Source organism: Podarcis vaucheri (assembly GCF_965113315.1).
Source record: "Podarcis vaucheri genome assembly, chromosome: 10".
Taxonomy (NCBI): Eukaryota; Metazoa; Chordata; class Lepidosauria; order Squamata; family Lacertidae; genus Podarcis; species Podarcis vaucheri.
This window is the reverse complement of record NC_138748.1, coordinates 73,234,161-73,253,897: the sequence shown is the minus strand read 5'-3', so window position 1 is coordinate 73,253,897 and position 19,737 is coordinate 73,234,161. Positions and strand designations below refer to the sequence as shown.

The 19,737-nt window shown below is 53.6% G+C and overlaps 1 protein-coding gene across 1 annotated transcript; it reads left to right on the top strand.

Moving 5' to 3' along the window:
- The first annotated feature begins 10 nt into the window (after positions 1–10).
- On the top strand, positions 11–16,923 carry CHKB (choline kinase beta). Its single transcript, XM_082239192.1, has 11 exons — positions 11–233; positions 2,795–2,903; positions 4,653–4,766; positions 6,003–6,136; positions 7,086–7,190; positions 8,438–8,496; positions 10,729–10,816; positions 11,925–12,033; positions 14,095–14,201; positions 15,194–15,275; positions 15,488–16,923. The coding sequence occupies exons 1-11, from the start codon at positions 55–57 to the stop codon at positions 15,542–15,544; spliced, it is 1,143 nt and encodes a 380-aa protein (XP_082095318.1). The 5' UTR covers positions 11–54; the 3' UTR covers positions 15,545–16,923.
- Positions 16,924–19,737: the final 2,814 nt, after the last annotated feature.

Genomic DNA, 19,737 nt, shown 5'->3' with positions numbered 1-19,737 from the left:
CGAGCGGCGTTCTGATTGGCGGGCTCCGGCCAGCGCAGGCGAGCGGGCCGCGGGATGGAGTCGCCTGAGGGAAACGGGTCCGGAGGGGACTTCGCCGTGCCCAGCTCGCCCCGGGGCTCCCCGGCCGTGCCCGGGCCCACGCGCCTCCGCGCCTTCCTCTGGTGCCGGGAGTTCCTGGCCGGCGCTTGGCGCTGCCTGGCGGCGCCCGAAGACCTCGGCATCGTCCCCGTCAGGTGAGCCCCGCCCCCACCGCCGTAATGCACCCAAGAGCCGCGCGGGTGACGTCAGCCTCTCTCCACTCGCCGCTTCTGCCGTAGGGCGTGGAATAGCGGCGCACCGGATTTCCAGCTCAGAAGAGCCCCCTAGGAGGGAGCGGGGTTCGAATCTCGCCCGCGAACCAACCTGGCAGGGGTGCTATGTGTGTATGGGGGGGGTGAAATAGGGCTAGAACCTCAGGCGGGCCAACCTCGCAGGGTTGGCGTGGGGTGAAATGGGCAGTGTGGCGCAATGGTTAGAGCGGGGGTGAAATGGGGAGGGGAGGCAGTGCTGCGCAATGGTTAGAGCGCTGGGCTAGGACCTGGGGGGGGAGTGGGGCTTGATGCCATGAACCTTGGGGGCCAGGCAGCACCTCTCCCAGCCTAGCCTACCTGGAAGGGTGTGGGGGGGGGGGGTCAAACGAAGACTAGGACCTGGGGGGAAGCAGAGTTACAAGCTCTGCCCTGGGGGCTGGTGACTGCCTCTCAGTGGCAGGGTTGTTGGGGGGGGGAGTAAAATGGGGAGGAGAGGCAGTGCGGTGTAATGGTTAGTGTGTCAGAATAGAACCTCAGACAGATCAGGGTTCGAATCCCCCTGCAACTGTGCCATGAAGCTCCCTGTGAGGGCCAGTCACTGTCTTCCGTCAGCCTGACCGACCTCACAGGGTGGTTGTGTGGATTCGCAAGCTTGTTTCCCCCTGCTCAGGTGAGTAGGACCCCACCAGTGGCTTCAAGTTCCAAGGAACGAGACCCTGACTAAATACACCTGGAAGAAGAAACCTTCTGCTGGCGAGAGCTGTTTGGAAGTGGGATCTCGCTGGAGGTTTTTTAAGCAGAGGTTGGGTGGCTGATCTGCCAAGAACTCTCAAACAGAGCTATCCAACCACCTTTCCAGGAAGCAGAGCCCAGCATCTCCAGAGGGAGCCCGTTCCTTTGTCAAACATCTCTTGCCCCCGGAAAGCTCTTCCTGATGTTGAGTCTTGAATCTCCTATCTTGTAACTTGAAGCCGCTGCTCCCTGTAACCTTGCTCCATCTTCCACGTCACAGCCCTTCAGATATTTGAAGCCGTAGGCCCTTGCAATTACATCCCTGTATATATAGGGAGATATAAATCCCTCTGGCCTGCTTCTTTAATGTTTTAATGTTGTACTTTAATCTTGTTTGTTTAAGTTGTATTTCAGTCAACTTGTTTTGATTATCGGTTGTTAGCCGCCCTGAGCCTGGTCTTGGCTGGGGAGGGCGGGGTATAAATAAAATTTATTATTATTATATTATTATTCTTTGCTTCTGCTGCTGCTCTTGCAGCTGGACAGCTCAGCTCTCCGGAAAATGACTCACTTCTTCCTTGCAGGCTCTGCGCCTTTCCTGCCCCCAGAGGAGGAGGGGTGTGGGTCATTTGTTCCTTTCTCCTGTAGGATGCGTCACAGCAGGCCCACAGGTCACCATCTCAAGGCATTCCAGGAACGCTTCCCACACTGCCAGAGCCCTACCCAGCACAGATCATGGCTGGGGTGGGTCTGCCAGTGAGATTGGCAAACAACAGGGCATTGAAGGAGGGCAGAACATCTTCTAGGGAGTAGCTAAAATTGGCATTTTGTTGCCCGCTCAGTGGAGACAACTTTTCCTTTCCCCCCTTTTTTATTGTATTAACATATAAAACACATACATATACATTTACACAACACACTACCTAATTTTCATAGCATAAAACATAAGGATCTGAGCCCAGGAGCAACTCCCCCCTAACGTGTCTTCCATCAACTGGAATTGAGAAAAATTGCCTCCTCCAGCTGTAGAGGCAGTGATGAGCCATTGTGTCAAGCAGTCACTGGTAATGTTCTCCCAGTGCCCTACCCACAACTGGGGCAGTCGAGCCTGCAGCTTTCATTTTTTTTAATATACAGTGGATGCATTTGTGCGTGTGCGGTTTGTGATTTGGCACTTCTGCGCATGCGTAAAGCGCGATTTAGCGCTTCTGCGTATGCACAACCGCCGAAACCCAGAAGTAACCCGTTTTGGTACTTCCGGGTTTCGGCGGTCCGCAACCCGAAAAAATGCAACCTGAAGCATCTGTAACCCGAGGTATGACTGTATCTGACTTTTAGAAGACATCTGAAGGCAGCCCTGTTTAGGGTCGTTTTTAATGTTTGATGTTTTATTGTGTTTTTAATATTCTGTTAGGAGCTGCCCAGAGTGGCTGGAGAGGTCTGGCCAGATGGGCAAGGTAGAAATAATAAATTGCTGCTGCTACTACTACTACTACTACTACTACAGGTTTTTTGTTGGGGGATCTGCTTGGCCCTTGTGAGAGCAGGATGCTTGCCTAGGTGGGCGATTGGCCTGGCATTATTAAAGTCTGAGCATGAGCACACAGACACTTGGGAGGGGGGGGCGTGTTTGGCCTCCTGAGGAAGGAGGTTATTGCTGGCTTACCTGCCTGGAGGCTCTTTCTCCCTGCCAGTTCTGCTGTTCTTCAGTCTCCACCTGCCCTCCCCGTTTCTGACTCTTCCTCCCCTCCTGGGTTGTGCTTTCTCCATAGCGGGGGACTGAGCAACCTCCTCTACAAGTGCACCCTCCCCGATCACATTGTGACTGCGGAAGATGAGCCACGCCAAGTTCTCCTGCGTATCTACGGAGTCATCCTCCAGGTGAGATCTTCTGGTCCTGGTGCTCTGGGTTCCCAACCCCTTGGCATGGCCTTCTCTGTGCTGGCTCTCCAGGGGCTGAAGAGGAACTGATGTAGCACTGACAGCACCTTGCGGGAAACTTTAGTGAAGAGCAGGGAGGTGTCTAAATACAGCCCTGCCCCTCATTTGTAGATCCAGCAAGAACTAGGGCTCTCGTCTGCAATTTTTGCTTTTTACCACTGGGGGCAGCCTGGGTGGGCGGGTCTCAATCCTCCTCCAGTTCTGGTTGCAAAGGAGCAGCTCTCCTGGTTACCGTATTTTTCACTTCGTAAGAGGCACTTTTTTCCTCTTAAAATCTAAGGGGAAATGTCTGTGCGTCTTATGGAGCAAATGTGTGGTCCCTGGGACTGGGGCGGGACCCGGGCTTCCCCCGCCAGCCCCACAAGCTCGGGGAGCAGTGGGAAGGCTGTGCGCATCCTTTCCGCTGCTCCCTGACCTGCTCTTTGGGGCTGGCGGTGGGGGAAAGCTGGGCTTCCCCCACCACCAGCCCTGGGGAGCAGGTCTAAAGGAACCCAAAGCCTCCGGAGCACAGCAGGAACTCCCGCTGCGCTCCGGAGGCTTCGGGTTGCCTTCACTGCAGCATGGAGAGTGAGGGGGGTCAGTACGCACCAACCCCTCTCGCTCTTCAGGCTTCCGACGTAGCCGCCTGAAGCCTCCAGAGCGCAGCAGGAACTCCCGCTGCGCTCCGGAGGCTTTGGGTTGTGGATTTTGAAGAGGATTAGATAGATTCCTGGAGGAGGAGAGGGCTATCAATGGCCACCGGCCAGGATGGCTCTGTTATGCCATCCACAGCAGGAGGAAGGAAAGCTTCTGAATCCCAGTTACTTGAAACCACAGGAATGGAAAGTGCTGCTCTGGTGCTTGAATCCGGCTTGCAGGTTTTCCCAAAGAGGCATCTGGTCAGCCACTGCGAGAACAGGATGCTGGACTCAATGGGCCGTTGGCCTGATCCAGCAAGCTCTTCTTCTGTTCTTAGGCCACGTCAGGGTCTCGTTTGTGGCCAGCCTGATCTCGAATCCTTTTGGCCTTCTCTGTCCCTCTGGGGCCAGGGTTTTGAGGCCCCAAAATTCTGCTGCCTTCCCTGCTGGGGCCATTTGACTGTCAAATGACTCTCGGGGTCCCTTCCAACTCTACACTTCTATGATTTTCACCAGTGGCGTAGCGTGGGGGGTGCAAGGGGGGCAGGCCGCACTGGGCGCAATATCTGGGGGGGGCGCGCTTGCTGCCTCCGGAGTCGCCAAAGAGCCTCGGGTGCAGGCTGTAGCAGAGCTGCATGTCTCGCGGAACCGAGGAGCTGTGCGCGCGTCCGGGCTGAAGGCGCCCGGCAGGCAGCGGCTCTCAGCGCTCGCCGCGGAGGACGCGCCAGGCAGCCCCTCTTCACAGCCCCGCCTCCGCCGGTGCTGCTGCAGCTGCTGGGCCATTGCATTTTCCTCGCCTCTCTGCCCCCCTCCTCCTCCAGGCAAGCGGCGTCGTTTGGGCAGCAGCGCCAGCGGCAACTCGCAGGTTAGGGGTTAGGGGGGCGCAAATTACGTGCCTTGCCCCGGGTTAGGAGGCGCAAATTACTTGCGTTGCCCCGGGTGCTGACAACTCACGCTACACCGCTGATTTTCACGTCTTTCTCTGCCAGGGCTGTGCAACACCCTCTTTCTTCGGGGAGGGGGGTGGCGGCAAGGGTAGAATCTGACCCCATCGCCTTTCTCTCTCCCGCAGGGGGTCGACTCACTGGTTCTCGAGAGCGTCATGTTTGCCATCCTGGCCGAGCGGATGCTGGGACCACGACTCTACGGCATCTTCCCCCAGGGGCGCCTGGAGGAATATATCCCGGTGGGTTGTTGGCTGTGCCCTGGATCAGTGGTTCCCATTGTGGGTGGGATTACCTGAGGGGCTGGCAGAAGGAATACGGGAGGTGCAAATGGCTTTCAGACTTGGAAAAGCTGGATCAAGTTCATCAGGTTTGTAGGAATTAATTAAACTAAATCAGGCTTCCTCAAAATCGGCCCTCCAGATGTTTTTGGCCTACAACTCCCATGATCCGTAGTGGTCAGGGATGATGGGAATTGTAGTCTCAAAACATCCAGAGGGCCAAGTTTGAGGAAGCCTGAACGAAATAGTTTTAATTGGGCTTTGAATAAATACAATTAATGGTTTCCGCTTTGAATTTCATAATAATAATAATAATTTTTTTATATCCCGCCCTCCCCAGCCAAAGCCGGGCTCAGAGCGGCTAACAACAGTAAAAATAACACAGTTTACATAAAATCACAATCAATTAATTGAAATACATTCTAAAATCAATTCACTCTAAAATCAATTCGGAGTCAAATTAATGGCAACCACTGGGCTAGAGGTCTATGAGGACTACAGAAGGAGGGGGTCAGACTGCATCTTGGCCAAAGGCCTGGTGGAACAGCTCCATCCTTCAAGCCCTGTGGAAAGATGTCAAGTCCTGCAGGGCCCTAGTCTCTTGTTCCACCAGATCGGGGCCACGGCTGAAAAAGCCCTGGCTCTGGTTGAGGCCAGCCTAATCTCCCTGTTGCCCGGGACCTCCAAGATGTTTTTGTTTGAAGACCGTAAGGTCCTCCGTGGGACATACCAGGAGAGGCGGTCCTGTAGGTACGAGGGTCCTAGGCCGTATAGGGCTTTAAAGGTTAAAACCAGCACCTTAAACCTGATCCTGTACTCCACCGGGAGCCAGTGTCATATCATCTTCCTTCATGGGTTGTGCAGGCTGCTATTCTAAGCAGTGCTTTGTACAGGGTGGCTGCCCAGTGTTCTCACCACAGCAGCCCTCTGAGGTAGGCTAGTCCGCTTGTGGACGTTGCCAACATGCCCTCCTTCATTTTCTGCCGTGGTTTAGTGGCCCCAGACACGCACACACAACTTTCCTCCCCCCCGTGATACGGACTCTCAATAGATGTTTTCTTGCCTGCTGTTTCTGCACTCTGTTGCGCAAGGGTCCCCACACCTCTGGGGCAGGTGCTATTGCTAGCAGTGGGATTTTGGCTTCCGTTGGGCGGGAGAGGAAGAGGCTCTCATGCCGCCCGTGTCTCTTCCCCGCAGAGCCGCCGCCTGACCACGGAGGACTTGCCCGACCCCAGCATCTCGGGGGAGATCGCCACGAAGATGGCTCGCTTCCATGAGATGGTGATGCCCTTCAATAAGCAGCCCAAGTGGATGTTCGGGACGATGGAGAAGTAAGGCTCCTGCTGCTTTTGAAAGCTGCAGGCTAGAAAACCAGAACCCTTTCTCCTAGGTATCATGTCGGAGGAAATAAAAAGAATGGTCAGACCAATATTTTATGTATGCAACTACTGCAGCAGGGTTATTGATTGCCAAGAATTGGGAAAACAGCAGCGTCCCAACTAAAACAGACTGGTTATCTAAAATGATGGAATACTTCCATCTTGCCGAACTAACCGGGAGGATAAGAGGAGATCTGGTACAAAAAGTGAATAAGGAGTGTGCTGGGCCCAGGGGAAACCCTTGAAATGCAGTCCAGGACCAGTCCAGAATCCGGAGGTTCCGCTAAGAGTCAGTCCAACAGGGCCAAGGCAGGACACGAGGCAGGAAACCAGACGAGGACAGGTATAGGATCTCAGGCAGGATCTGGCATACAGCAATCTTGCTCCCACAACCTGGGGTGGGGTCCGACAGCCTTTTATCTCTGTCAGGGTAACGGCCGGTCCTGATCCCCCGGCGACTCACCTCCCTGTCTCGCCCGAAGGTGAACACTCCTCCTGCGAGTACTCAGGTCTCTCCTTCTCTCAGACCTCAGTATCTGCAGCTCGGGAGACGTTGGTGGGTTACTAGACCCAGGGGCCGCCTCAGCCTCCCCTGACCCAACTGGTAGTGGAGCAGCTGTAAGTGATGGCCCAGCTGGGGGCAAGGAGGTCATCCCCACATCTGGAGCCAGGGCAGGATCAGGCCCCTGACTCGGCCCAGCTGGTGCTTGTTGCAGGGGAACCTGTGCAGACTGGGACTCTTCAGGATCAGGCTCCAGACTTGGTTCAGATGATGCCTGAGGCAAAGGATCCGGTGCAGACTGAGTCTCCTCTGTTTCCGAGTCCCAGGCCATCACAGCCTGTTGGGTTGTGGCTGGAGAAAGGCAGTGACTGACCGATTCTCCTTTCCTCCTGTTGGCAGGTACTTGAGGCAGATCTCCGACCTGACCTTCCCCCAGGAAGCGCAGCTGCAGAAGCTCCATAAGCTCAAGGCGTACAACTTGGAAGCGGAAATGCGCAGCCTCAGGTGAGCGGGCAGCAGTGGGGCACAGGATCGGGGGCCTTGGGTCAGTGCTGTGCCCCCTGGCAGAATTAGCAAGTCCGTGATAGGATGTGTCAGGTGCTGATGGTGGTTGCTCGTGAGTAACCAGGCAGGACTCCAACCTGTCTTTTACAGGTTTTATTGTGCAAACTATTTACAGTGCAGATCTACTAAGTTCGTGTCCGTCTCAGTCACTTGCAGAATCCGGGAGTGGCCCCTTCTGGCTTCTCCCCCAACATAAGAACTTCGGCACCCTAAGTCTCCTCCTCCCCTCCTTGCGTTTCACCCCTCTGTGCAAGCTGGGCGATGGAAGGGGCATGTGTCCCTCCTGGCCACCTGGCGAGGTGAGGTGCTGGGGTTCTCAGCAGCATCCTCGAGCCCTTTCCTCGCTCGACTGGCCCCTTCCCTCTCTTCCTCACTGGAGGTGTGGCTTTTCTCACCACTGGAAGAGAAACTGCTCCTCAGGAGTTTCAGAGGCTCTCTGTATCCCAACGGCCCCCCTGCCTCCCTCCCCTGTTCCGATGGCAGTCCCCTGGCAGGATGCCTCGCCCCTTGCTGTCCGTCACGCGCCCCCTGCCAAGGCAGGGTCCATAGCTCTAAGTGGCAGAGCAGGTGCCTTGCCTGCCTCAGCCCCTCTCCTGCCAGGAGGCTTTGGGGCAGCAGTGGGGGTAGACTCCAACGCCAGAGGAAATGGACCAGTTGTTGGACTTGTCTGAAGCTCTGGCTGCAAAAGGCAACCGGCCTCGAAAGAGGGAAGATGCATTTCTGGCCAAGATAATCACAGAATTGTAGAGACGGGTGGGAGCCCCAAAGGCCATCTAGTCCGACCCCCTGCTATGCAGGAAACATAGCAAAAGAATCCCTGAAAGACAGCCATCCAATCTCTGTTTATAAACCTCCGACAAAGGAGATTCCAGCCGCCTTCCAAGGTTGTCCCTTCCATAGCTCTTGCCGTCAGAAAGTCATTCCTAATTTTGAGCTGGATTCTCCTTCTTCGTCATTTGAATCCGTTCGTTCGGGTTGAATCCTGCCCTGTGGAGCAGGAGAAAACTCCGTCTTGTCTCCCATGAATTGATGGGGTGGATGTGAATATTTTCTGTGTTTTCTTTGGGGGGGAGCCCTTTCCCTCTCCAAATATGCTCTGTTTCAGGGTGGGGGATTCCCCTGTGCAAAGCAAACACCCTCCTCGTTCTCCCAACTCTCTTTCCTCTCTCTCTCTCCTGGAATTTCAGGGAGCTGCTGGAGTCCACCCCGTCCCCCGTGGTCTTCTGCCACAACGACGTGCAAGAAGGTGAGGACACTGAAGTGGGAAGGGAAGCTGGGGTGGTGGTGTGATCTTTCCCCCAGGTTCTGGCCAGGGGGCTGTGAATATTGGGTGGAGCTCAGAGTCCCACTCCCCACCCCCTGAATGATGCTGAGATTGCTCCCTGGAGCAGAGCGGGGCAAGGCACACCGCCCTGGCTTCCTTCTGCTATGAGAGCAATGCAGTGCCTGCAGCCACCCTGAATCGAAAGCCATATACAAAGAGCCTTGCAGCTGGATCAGACCCAAAGGGCCCATTGAGGCCAGTTCTGGGAGCAGAACCTGAGTTCCACAGGGCTCTCTGTCCACCTGTGAGTCCCAGAAACCAGTATCCAGAGGAATACTGAAAGATCCTGTTCCCTCATATGAACCTGACTGGGCTCTAAGAGCTTCAGGGGAGCAATTTTTTCAGTCCGATCCCCCTCACAGGCATACTGGGTAGGGACTCAAGACAGGGCCTTATTGGTGGCAGTTCCCAGTCTTTGGATCTCCCTGCCTAGGGAAGTCAGATGGGCTCCCTCCTTGCTCTCCTTCCGCCAGCAGATGAATACCTTCACCAGCAGATATAGAATACCTCCTCAGCAGATGAATACTGCCCTTGTTCCAGCAGGCTTTGGGGAACTGGTTGCTTTTAACGAGAGGGCTTTTTTTCTTGTAATTATCTTCATGTTTTTGTAGATCACACAGAGAGAGACATACACTGTGCACAATTTTGGTTGGCATCCGTCTGTCTCAGGATAACAGGGGCAGAATGCACCTTTGGAAGTGAAATCAAACCATTAGAACAGTGTTTCCCAACCTTTTTTGGGCAAAGGCACACTTGTTTCATGAAAAAAATCTCGAGGCACACCACCATGCCAGATGGGGAAAGGTCACTTTTTACTTATGTAAAAAAAATTTTAAAAATAGTAACAACATAGAAGGTAATGGTTAGGCTAGCATCCCTCTTCCAAATATGCTAGGTTTTTATTTGCAGGGACTGTTCTACATGGGAAGGGGAAAGGAAAGTTAATAGAATGAAAGGCGGGTGGGAGAGAAAGAGAAAGAAAGAGGGAAGGAAGGGGGGAAGAGAAGTGGAAAGGAGGGAGACCGAGGCGGGGGAGAAGCGTCTGGAGAGTTGCTCCGAAGTTTGGGGGGCCGCGGGGGTGGGCGCGCGTCCCAGGAGGCGGAGGCCAGCCCGGGCTGGGAGCCGCGCCGCAGCCCGGGGGCGGAAGGCGGACCGCGGCTCCTAGGATGTGGAAAGGGGACGGCGGCACAGGGGGAGGAGACCCACACGGCTAGGGCAGCGCGCAGGGGGAGGGGAGCGGGCCGGAGGCGGGCGAGGGGGGCCGTGATCCCGCGCGCCGTGAACATGGCCTCCTTCCCCGCAGGCCCCGCCGAGCCCCCTGGCCGGGGAGGGCGGCGCGCCCCCACCACCGGAGGAGAGCAGAGGCAGGAGGAGGAGGACGAAGGCACTGCCGAGGAGGCGCGCCAACTTCTGCCAACTTCGGCGCCCGCCCCATCGCCGCAGGCTCCTCCCGGCCGAGAGCCAGAGGACGGCGGCGGAGCAGGAGGAGGAGGATCGGGTTTGGTGACGGCTGCTGCGTCCTCTCCAAGCGCGGGGCTGGCCTCCGCCGCGCCCGATCCTCCGCGCTCGCCGCGCTTCTCGGCGGAGCAGGTCTCGTGCGTGTGCAAGGCGCTGCTGCAGGCGGGTGACCCCGGCTGGCTGGGCCGCTTCCTGGGCTCGCTGCCGCCCGACGCCGAGGCGCCGTGCCTGGAGGCGCAGGCGGGCAAGAGCCTGGCCAAGGCGCACGCGCTGCTGGCCTTCTGTTTCAACTGAGCTGCCTTGAGTTCTTGTCGGGGGGGGGGGGGAGGTGGGATATAAATAAATATAATTATAAAAAGAGAAGAAGAGTTTGGATTTGATATCCCGCTTTATCACTCCCCTTCAGGAGTCTCAAAGCGGCTAACATTCTCCTTTCCCTTCCTCCCCCACAACAAACACTCTGTGAGGTGAGCGGGGCTGAGAGACTTCAGAGAAGTGTGACTAGCCCAAGGTCACCCAGCAGCTGCATATGGAGGAGCGGAGACGCAAACCCGGCTCACCAGATTACGAGTCCACTGCTCTTAACCACTACACAATGCTGCCCTCGACACTGGAGGGGGGTGGCGAGCAGAGCGGCCATGGTGAGTGGCGCTGATGCCTTCTCCTGCTCTTGCTCCTTCTCTCCCCACAACCCAGGGAACATCCTGCTCCTAGCTGGGCGTGAGTCCGCCGCCTCCGACCGCCTCATGCTGATCGACTTCGAGTACAGCAGCTACAACTACCGGTGAGCTGGGGGGAGGGCGGAGGGCAGGGAGGGAAGCGGGCGGCAGACATCGGGACTTGGTCATTCTGGACTCACAGCTGTGCATGGAGGCGCAGGTCAGTTCTGTGTCCAGCGCAGCTGTTTATCAGCTCCATCTGGTATGCAGGATGAGACCCTCCCTGCCTGCAGACTGTCTTGCAAGAGTGGTGCATGCTCTAGTTATCTCCCGCTTGGACTCCTGCCATGCGCTCTACGTGGGGCTAACTTTGAAGGTGACCCAGAAACTACAACTAATCCAGAATGCAGCAGCTAGACTGGTGACTGGGAGCGGCCACCAAGACCATATAACACCGGTCTTGAAAGACCTACGTTGGCTCCCAGTACATTTCTGAGCACAATTCAACATATTGATGCTGACCTTTCAAGCCCTAAACGGCCTCAGTCCAGTATACCTGAAGGAGTGTCTCCACCTCCATCGTTCTGACCGGACACTGAGGTCCAGCGCTGAGGGCCTTCTGGTGGTTCCCTCCCTACAAGAAGCCAAGTTACAGGGAACCAGGCAGAGGGCCTTCTCAGTAGTGGCACCCGCCCTGTGGAACTCCCTCCCACTAGATGTCAAAGAGAAAAACAACTACCAGGCTTTTAGAAGACATCTGAAGGCAGCCCTGTTTAGGGAAGCTTTTAATGTTTAATAGGTTAATGTATTTTAGTGTTCCATTGGAAGCCATCCAGAGTGTCTGGGGAAACCCAGTCAGATGGGCGGGGTATTAATAATAATAATAATAATAATAATAATAATTAGTGGCAAGAGGCCTGGCAATGACTGCAGGGCCGGACTTGGCATGGTGACCCCTTAACCAGGCAGGCCTCTGGATTTCTCTGTGCCGAGGGAAAATGGGGGGGGGCAGGCCTGCTGCCCCACTACCCATGGGGCTTTTTCCCACCATGAAACTCTCAAAAGAGGTTTCATTCCATTGAAGCCCATTGGCAAGCGTCCCATGCCCCAGCCCTGCAGCAGGCCAACTGGAGGGACCTGCCCATATTGGAGGGGCGGGTGTGATCCTGGCTTGATTCTCAGCCACAGAGTCCAGTGGGCTGAGCTTCACCCTCCCTCCCTCTCTCCCTGCAGGGGCTTCGACATCGCCAATCACTTCTGCGAATGGGTGTACAACTACGCCCACGACCAGTGGCCTTTCTACAAAGCCAGCCCGGAAAACTACCCCAGCCGCCAGCAACAGGTAACTCCTGCTCTCTGCTCGCCACAAGGACGTGGCGTCTCTCGCTTGAAGGAAGTGGCCGTTTCTCCGTTGACGGCCCATTTTTGTTTCTCGCCGAATTATTCCATGTTGGCAGCTTGCTGTTGTGCTGAAGCCTCCACCGCAAAAGGGAGAAATAGAATGACACATGTGCATTCATATAACACACGGCTGATGAATCAAAGTTTGTGAGTAAATGTAGGTAGGAGAGTTAGTATCAAGGCCAACAGGAAACTCTGGCTAAAAGCAGTTTGCAATAAGTCCTCTTAACATTCAGCTTTGCTGGCTGTGCATCACTTTTAGTGTTATGAGAGAAGAGGGGAAACTTTTCTCTATTCCCTTTCTCCATGTCATGCATAATTTTGATAAGCTTCTATCAGGTTGCCTTTCACTCGTCTTCTCTGTAAAGTCCCAAATACCTGATAATTTTGGCTGCCTTTACATCTCAAAAGTGGTTTGCAACAAGCATTTAGGTTCCCCATAACTGCATTTGAAAGCAGGCGTCTCTGTTCTGTAGTTCCTGCAGGCTTTGTGCAGGGGGCGGGGGTGTTGATTAACTTACGGGACCTGCCTTTGGGTTTCCAGAATAAATGCCAGTATATCAACAGCTGGGTCCTCTGTGTATCACTGTCTCTCCCTTACATTTGCATAACATTTCGTTATAAATCACGGATTACAAGAGTTTTGGTTTCGAATCTAATCAAGTAATGGGTTTTTGGGAGGGTGTCGTTGTAATTGGCAGGAACCTCTTAGGCTCTTACACTAAGTTGCTGCTGGCTTGACCAGCCATTGGTGCACGTTTGACTTAGCAGCTGACTCTGTGCGTTTGAAACTGGTCAGGTCAGTAGGCTTGATGCTTCTGGAGGCTGAAGGCTCAGGGAGGCTGGAGAGCAGGCTTTTGGGGGAGGGGGTGCTCTCAGAAGCCCCTGCCCAGAGCAGCAAGACTGCAGGAATTTTTATTTGAACATTGATTTCTGCGTCCTCCCTCATCTGTCACAGTTCTTTCCAAAGCACACTAAACTCCACTAAAATACAGAAGCAGAATTTTGGAAGATTCGGAACAAGGCTGTCAATATTGTCATGCTGTTATACAGTGGTATCTCGGGTTACAGACTGACACAATTGGAAACTGTAAGAATCCCTGACTTGGAAACAATTCAGCAGGAATAGTACCTTGGGTTAAGAACTTTGCTTCAGCATGAGAACAGAAATCATGCTCAGGCGGCAGCGGGAGGCCCCATTAGCTAAAGTGGTGCTTCAGGTTAAGAACAGTTTCAGGTTAAGAACGGACCTCTGGAACGAATTAAGTTCTTAAACCGAGGTACCACTGTACAAAATTTTGGTACAACCACATTCTGGTTGCCTCACCTCAAAAAGGATATTGTGGAGTTTGGAAAAGTTTAGGAAAGGGGGTGGCACAAGGACCTTACAAAGATTGATTGCAATGTCTACGACCTTTTAGTTTAGAGAAAAGCTGGGTAAGAGGCAACACATTAGAAGTTTATAAAATGATGCACAGCACGCAAAAAGTGGGTAGAGAAGACTAGAACTTGTGGACATCTGATGAAGTTAGATGATGGAAGAGTCGGGGCAGAGAAAAGGAAGTCCTCCACGCATAGTTGAACTATGGAACTCACTGCCACAGGAAGCAGCGAGGGCCACCAATTTGGAAGGCTTTAAAAGAGGATTGGGCAAATTCATGGAAGAGCAGAGGGCTATTGAGGGCTCCTAGCCTTTCAGCTTCACCAAAAAACAATAAATCGTCTTTTTTTTATTTAAAGGGAGATATTTATTGGGGAGAAACAGCTGTCGGTCTCCCAAAAGCACACGCTTTTTGGTTTCCAGTGTTGCCTTTTGAAAGCGTGGGGACGTGCCCTGGGACCTTGAGGGGAAGGGCGGGTTATAAATCAAATTAAGAGGATCAGGAATGAGCATGTTCGGGCCAGTAGGCCAGAGCAAGGTGATCTCTGAGAGGGGAGCGGCCTGCCGTGTCAGGACCCGGCTCTGTTCTCCCAGCTCACCCTGAGGCTACTTTTTCCACAGCTGCATTTTATCCGCTGCTACCTGGAGGAGGCGGCTGGGAAGAAAGCGCGCCCGTCCCCGGAAGAGCAGGAACGCCTCGAGGAGGAGATGCTTCTGGAGATCAGCCGGTCAGTGTCTGGGAACGCAGGAAAGTCGCCTTGGGAATTAATAAATAATAGTAATAATAATTTTATTATTTATACCCTGCCCTTCCCGGTTCAGAAAACCGGGCTCAGGGAGACTAATAGCAAATTTAAAATACTTAATTGATGCAACAATGCAACAAAAACAAAGCACAAAATACAGTATAAAACAATAACAATAAATTCAGAATTCCGAAATCAATTTAGGGGGGGAAATGCATCCAATAAGATGATCACCAGGACTAGCTGGCTAAATGAGTCCTATTTGGGTCAGCGAGGAGACCAGGGGAGAATTAGCTGTGGGATCCCAGAGCGGGTAATCTTCATAAAAAGGGGAGGGAAGGAAGGGGAATAAAAGATCAGGCTAAGTTCAAATTGAAAGCCAGGCGGAATAGCTCTGTCTTACAGGCCCTTCAGAAGGAGGTTAAATCCTGCAGGGCCCTGGTCTCATGGGGCAGAGCATTCCACCTGGTCGGAGCCACTACTGAGAAGGCCCTAATAGGGAAAGGTCAAAAATTTGCTTTTCCAGGAGCTCTGCGAGCCTCACCAGCAGGGGATCAATGGTCTCCCTACGTGCCTCTTCATAAAAGGGACATCTAAAGAACAAGTGCTCTGGGCTTCCTATATCCCCCAATGAACAGGCGCAAAGTCTCTGAGCATATGCTGCCCCTATTTTATCCTCATAACAACCCTGTGAGGCAAGTCGGGCTGAGACAGGCAGGTAGCGACAGGCCCAGGCCCCACCCAGCGAGCTTCGTAGCCAAGTGTGGACCGTGCTCTCCTGGGTCCCAGCTCGTTTTTCTAACCACTGCCCCACATGGAGTCAGGAAGCATGGATGTCCAGAGCATCTGCTCTGTCCCTGAGCCAGCACCCCCTATACGATGGAGAGAGGCCGCTTTGGACCCCTGTTGCCTCGCCTCCAGCTCCTCTTCCTCCTCCTTCCCTGACTCCTCTCCTCCCCATCTCTCTCTCCCAGATTTGCGATGGCCTCCCACTTCTTCTGGGGCTTGTGGTCCATCTTGCAGGCCAAGATCTCCACCATTGAGTTTGGCTACCTGGTGAGTCCTTGTGTTGATGACCTAGCAAGCTCTTCTCATGTGATGCTTTCAGCGAACTTCCAGTGGTTTGTGAAGGCAGAGGGATGCATTATGCAACAAGAGCCTCCCTTTAGAACTGGGTGCTGGTGGCTTCTCATGTTCTGGGAAAGGTGGTGCAATGCCTGACCCTGACTCTGCCCTCCTCTCCTTCCTCCCCTCCTCTTACCTCCCAGGAATATGCCCAGTGCCGCTTCGAAGCCTACTTCCAGCAGAAATCTCTCTGCGAGTGACCCTCGCCCGTCCTGCCTCCGCGCCCAGGCTTCGGCCTGGCTGGCGCCGTCGCGGGACCTGGACTCGAACTCCTGGACCTCAAGAGGCACCGTTGCCAGTGGACCAAAGCTCTCTCCCCGGACGCAGGAGGAGGGTTGGCTGGCCAGCTCTCGTTCCGCAGTGGCAAAAACTCTCTGGCTTCTGGCTGGGCTGGTTCGTAGCCGGGCAAGGGGGCCACGGAGCCCCCGTGGGGTGGCAGCACACCCGGAGGATGCCAGGCAGCTAAATGTTGCAGGCATGGCTTCCGGCAGGCGGTCCCTCCGTGATGGAGGTCCCTTGGGCACGGGGAAGGTGGGAAGAGGAGATCTCCGCACTTTGGGACAGGGAGGGGATGTGCGAGCCCCCCCCCCCGGGCCCTCGCCTGCTTCCATTCTGCCTTCTGTTGCCCTCGGCCCTCCTTGCCCTCTGCTGCCTCCACCACTGTGCCTTCCCTTGGCCTTGCTCAGCCCTCTCCCCCAGAGATTTCTCTCCTGCCCCAGATCTATGCACAAGCTCACCGCTCTCCTTCCCTTCTTAGCCCATCCCTTCCAGATCTTAGACTCCTCACGGGTCCTTCTGGTCTGCCTCAGTGCCAGCCACAGATGGCATGGGGGGGGGCTGCCTTTGGGGACAGAGACTGCACAGTGAAAGGCCAAGGACTAGTGAGCCCCACCCCACCCCGGTGAGCCTTGGGGCAGAGGTAGAGGGTCTCTAGGCCTTACTTGCTGCTGCAGGGACCCCCAGCTCTGGCCACCATCTCCCATTACTGGGTTGGTTCCCTCGTGCGGTTTCCCAAGGAGACGCTTTGGCCAGGACTGGGGAGGCAGCGGGAGGGCTTCGGAGGCAGGGCCAGAGGGCAAGGTCGCCCCAGAGGACGCTCCTCGGCTGGGGGGGCAGGGTTTGCTCTAGAGGTCTTCCCTCCCCAGATGTAATCCCAGCCCACTTCGCCGGAGCCTCTCCGGAACGACAGGCAGTTGAGGCCAGGACTTGGGGGGGGGCGGCTCCTGCCCCTTGCCCATCAGCAGCACAAGCTTTTGGACCTGCCAGATGGCCAGATTTTGCAGGAGAGGGGGGGGGGCTTCCACCTTGTTTCTTCTTTTCCCCGGGAATGGGTTTGCTTGCTGGGGGCGGTGGGAGATAAATGACACCTTTTGGTCTTTGTTAACTTCGTTGTATCTGCATTTCTATGAATGTCCAGCAGAGAGAGCCAGGGATGCGGTGGGCTCTCTGGCCCAAGCTAGCCTTTGGCAGGCTGCCTGCCCTCTCTCTCTGTTCACAGGGCCGCTCTTCTTTTCCGGCATCACTCATGATAACCATGGAATGTAATCTCTGCAATTGCCAATAAAAGCCTGGCACCCCACCCACTATGATCCTGTGTGTGTGTGTCCCTGGCTTGATCACTTTGGGGTGTCTGTTGCCAGGGGAGGAGGTCGGAGGTCGTAGAATTGGTTGCAAGCCAGCTCCCCCAGAGGGGAGCCCCACAACGGGACCCAGAGCTCAATCGAAATTTTCCCTTCCACGTCAAAAGCTATCTCGTCCTGTTGGGTGTTCAGTGCATCCATTTGGATAGTATATCTGGTCAGCATATGAGCAGAAGGGATTCCTGCCGTAAGACAGAGAATTTGAAAGAAGGCTAAAAGGAAGAAAATATTAGGCCAAACGTGATATTTCCCCCCCAGTTAAGTGTAAAAATATTGCTTCTGACTCTTCGGAATAAAGTTGGTCATCACACTTCTGTAGAATGTTGTCTGTAGAATACAGGGCATTGTTTTAAATTCTTAGCAAAGATAGAAGTTTCACCTCGTTCTCTCCACTGTTTCAATAACTTGCTTTTTCAATTGGTCATGTATTTGTTTTTCCCTCTGAAAAAAATGGCAACTGCATAGTGCTGTTTATGCTGGCAGTAAACCAATAGCTGTAATTCTTTTTTCCCCCTTCTTTTTTAAAGAAACTTTCCCCCACTTGCCATCCCCAGCAACCAATGTCATAGAATTGTAGAGTTGGGAGGGACCTCAAAGGTCATCCAGTCCCGCCCCCTGCAATGCAGGGATCTCAAGTAGATCCAACATGACAGATGGCCATCCAACGTCTGCTTAGGAACCTCCAAGGAAGGAGAGTGCACCATCTCTCATGGGAGTCCGTTCCAGTGTCAGAAAGTCCTTCCTGGTGTTTAGTCGTAATCTCCTTTTTCGTAACTCGCAGCCATCGGTTTGGGTCTTCCCCACTGGAGCAGGAGAAAACAAGCCTGCTCCCTCTTCCATGTGCCAGCCCTGCAGATATTTAAAAGTCGCTATCCTATCTCCTCTCAGTCTCCTCTTCTCCAGGCGAGGCATACCCAGCTCACTTCAAGCGCTCCTCATAAGGCCTGGCTTCCAGACCCTTGATCACTGTTACGGAAAAATCCAGGTGTGAGGCTGCTCAGTCACCCAGCTCGTCGGGCAGAGCCCGCAGGTCCCTGCAGAATAAAGGAAGGAGTCCAGCCACCAACCAGAGCAAATAGCTGTAGATCAAAGTTTATTGCCCAACAGGTTCAAAGAGGAATTTTGAACCCCGAGGATGGGGTGACAAAGAATTTTAAAAGTTTCTATCTTATCCTAGCATACAGCTCATTAAGCATCATCACGACATCATTGCTACATCAGAAAAGGGGTGGGTTATACATGATTAAGGGACGTGGGTGGCGCTGTGGGTTAAACCACTGAGCCTTTTGGGCTTGCTGATCAGAAGGTCGGCGGTTCAAATCCCTGCGATGGGGTGAGCTCCTGTTGCTCAGTCTCTGCTCCTGCCAACCTAGCCGTTCCAAAGCACTTCAAAGTGCAAGTAGATAAATAGGTACCGCTCCAGTGGAAAGGTAAACGGCGTTTCCATGCGCTGTTCTGGTTCGCCAGAAGCATCTTAGTCATGCTGGCCACATGACCCGGAAGCTGTACGCTGGCTCCCTCGGCCAATAAAGCGAGATGAGCGCCGCAACCCCAGAGTTGGCCATGACTGGACCTAATGGTCAGGGGTCCCTTTACCTTTACCTTTATACATGATTAACATAGGAGGAATGTGTTGGGGCAACAGGCAGATACAGGATATGTACAGTGGTACTTCGGGTTACAGGCGCTTCAGGACTCCGCTAACCCAGAAATAGTATCTCTGGTTAAGAACTTTGCTTCAGGATGAGAACAGAAATTGTGCTCCGGCGGTGCGGCAGCAGCAGGAGGCCCCATTAGCTAAAGTGGTGCTTCACGTTAAGAACAGTTTCAGGTTAAGAACAGACCTCTGGAACGAATTAAGTACTTAACCTGAGGTACCACTGTATTGGGAAGTACATTCTAAACGCCTGCTACAAAAGAACAATAGAACTTTGGTTTGCATAGTATGCCAACTGGGCAAGTCCGGAGGAGAGCTTTTGCCCAGTGATTGTCACCTATGAGTATCTTCTTGTGAGTACATCACCTCCTGCTTGAGGGATTATGGCAGGACCGAGTGGTTTCCAAGTCCTTGGCCAAGGAAGCAAATTGGCGGTGGAATGAAGGAAACTGGCAAAGGAGTTGATTTTATATGATTTTTTAAGCTAGGTAACTTCCCTGAGCTGTCAAGTCGAAAGGATACGTTTATGAATAATATTTGTAACATTTAAACAACCTTAAAATATCAGTGACTTCCCTTCTTCTCTTTCCGTGGTTCATTCTGCATAGCATAAATCCCTGCATATTTTATATAAAAGAAACCAGTATTCCATTACAGTCATACCTCGAGTTACAACTGTTTCAGTTAGTGTCTTTTCAGGTTGTGGACCACCGAAACCCAGAAGTACTGGAACAGGTTATTTCCGGGTTTCGGCGGTCACACATGCACAGAAGAGCTAAATCGCACTTTGCACATGTGCAGAAGCACACTGTATATTACTTCCATCAAAACTTATTTACACTGTTGAATTAGCTTAATGCTGCCCACATTTTAAAGTGTACGCAATTTCGCCCCATATATTCAATAAACATTTCCCAATCTTCTTTAAACAAATATTCTTCTTGAAATAAACTCTCCCCCGCCAAAAGTCCCCCCAGTAACCTTCTGACGTCTGTGGCCCCTTCCGCTCCTGGCGACGGCCCTGGGCACCAACATGACTGCTCTGCTGTAAACACAGACTAAAAATAGCTCCAGCACGCGAGCCAAACTCTGTGCT

Bases quoted from the DNA above. Each gene is read 5' to 3' on its own strand.
- CHKB (XM_082239192.1), top strand. From the start codon at position 55: ATGGAGTCGCCTGAGGGAAACGGGTCCGGAGGGGACTTCGCCGTGCCC. The intron at 234-2,794 runs GTGAGCCCCGCC...CTTTCTCCATAG, and splicing joins CTCGGCATCGTCCCCGTCAG to CGGGGGACTGAGCAACCTCC. The intron at 12,034-14,094 runs GTAACTCCTGCT...CTTTTTCCACAG, and splicing joins ACCCCAGCCGCCAGCAACAG to CTGCATTTTATCCGCTGCTA.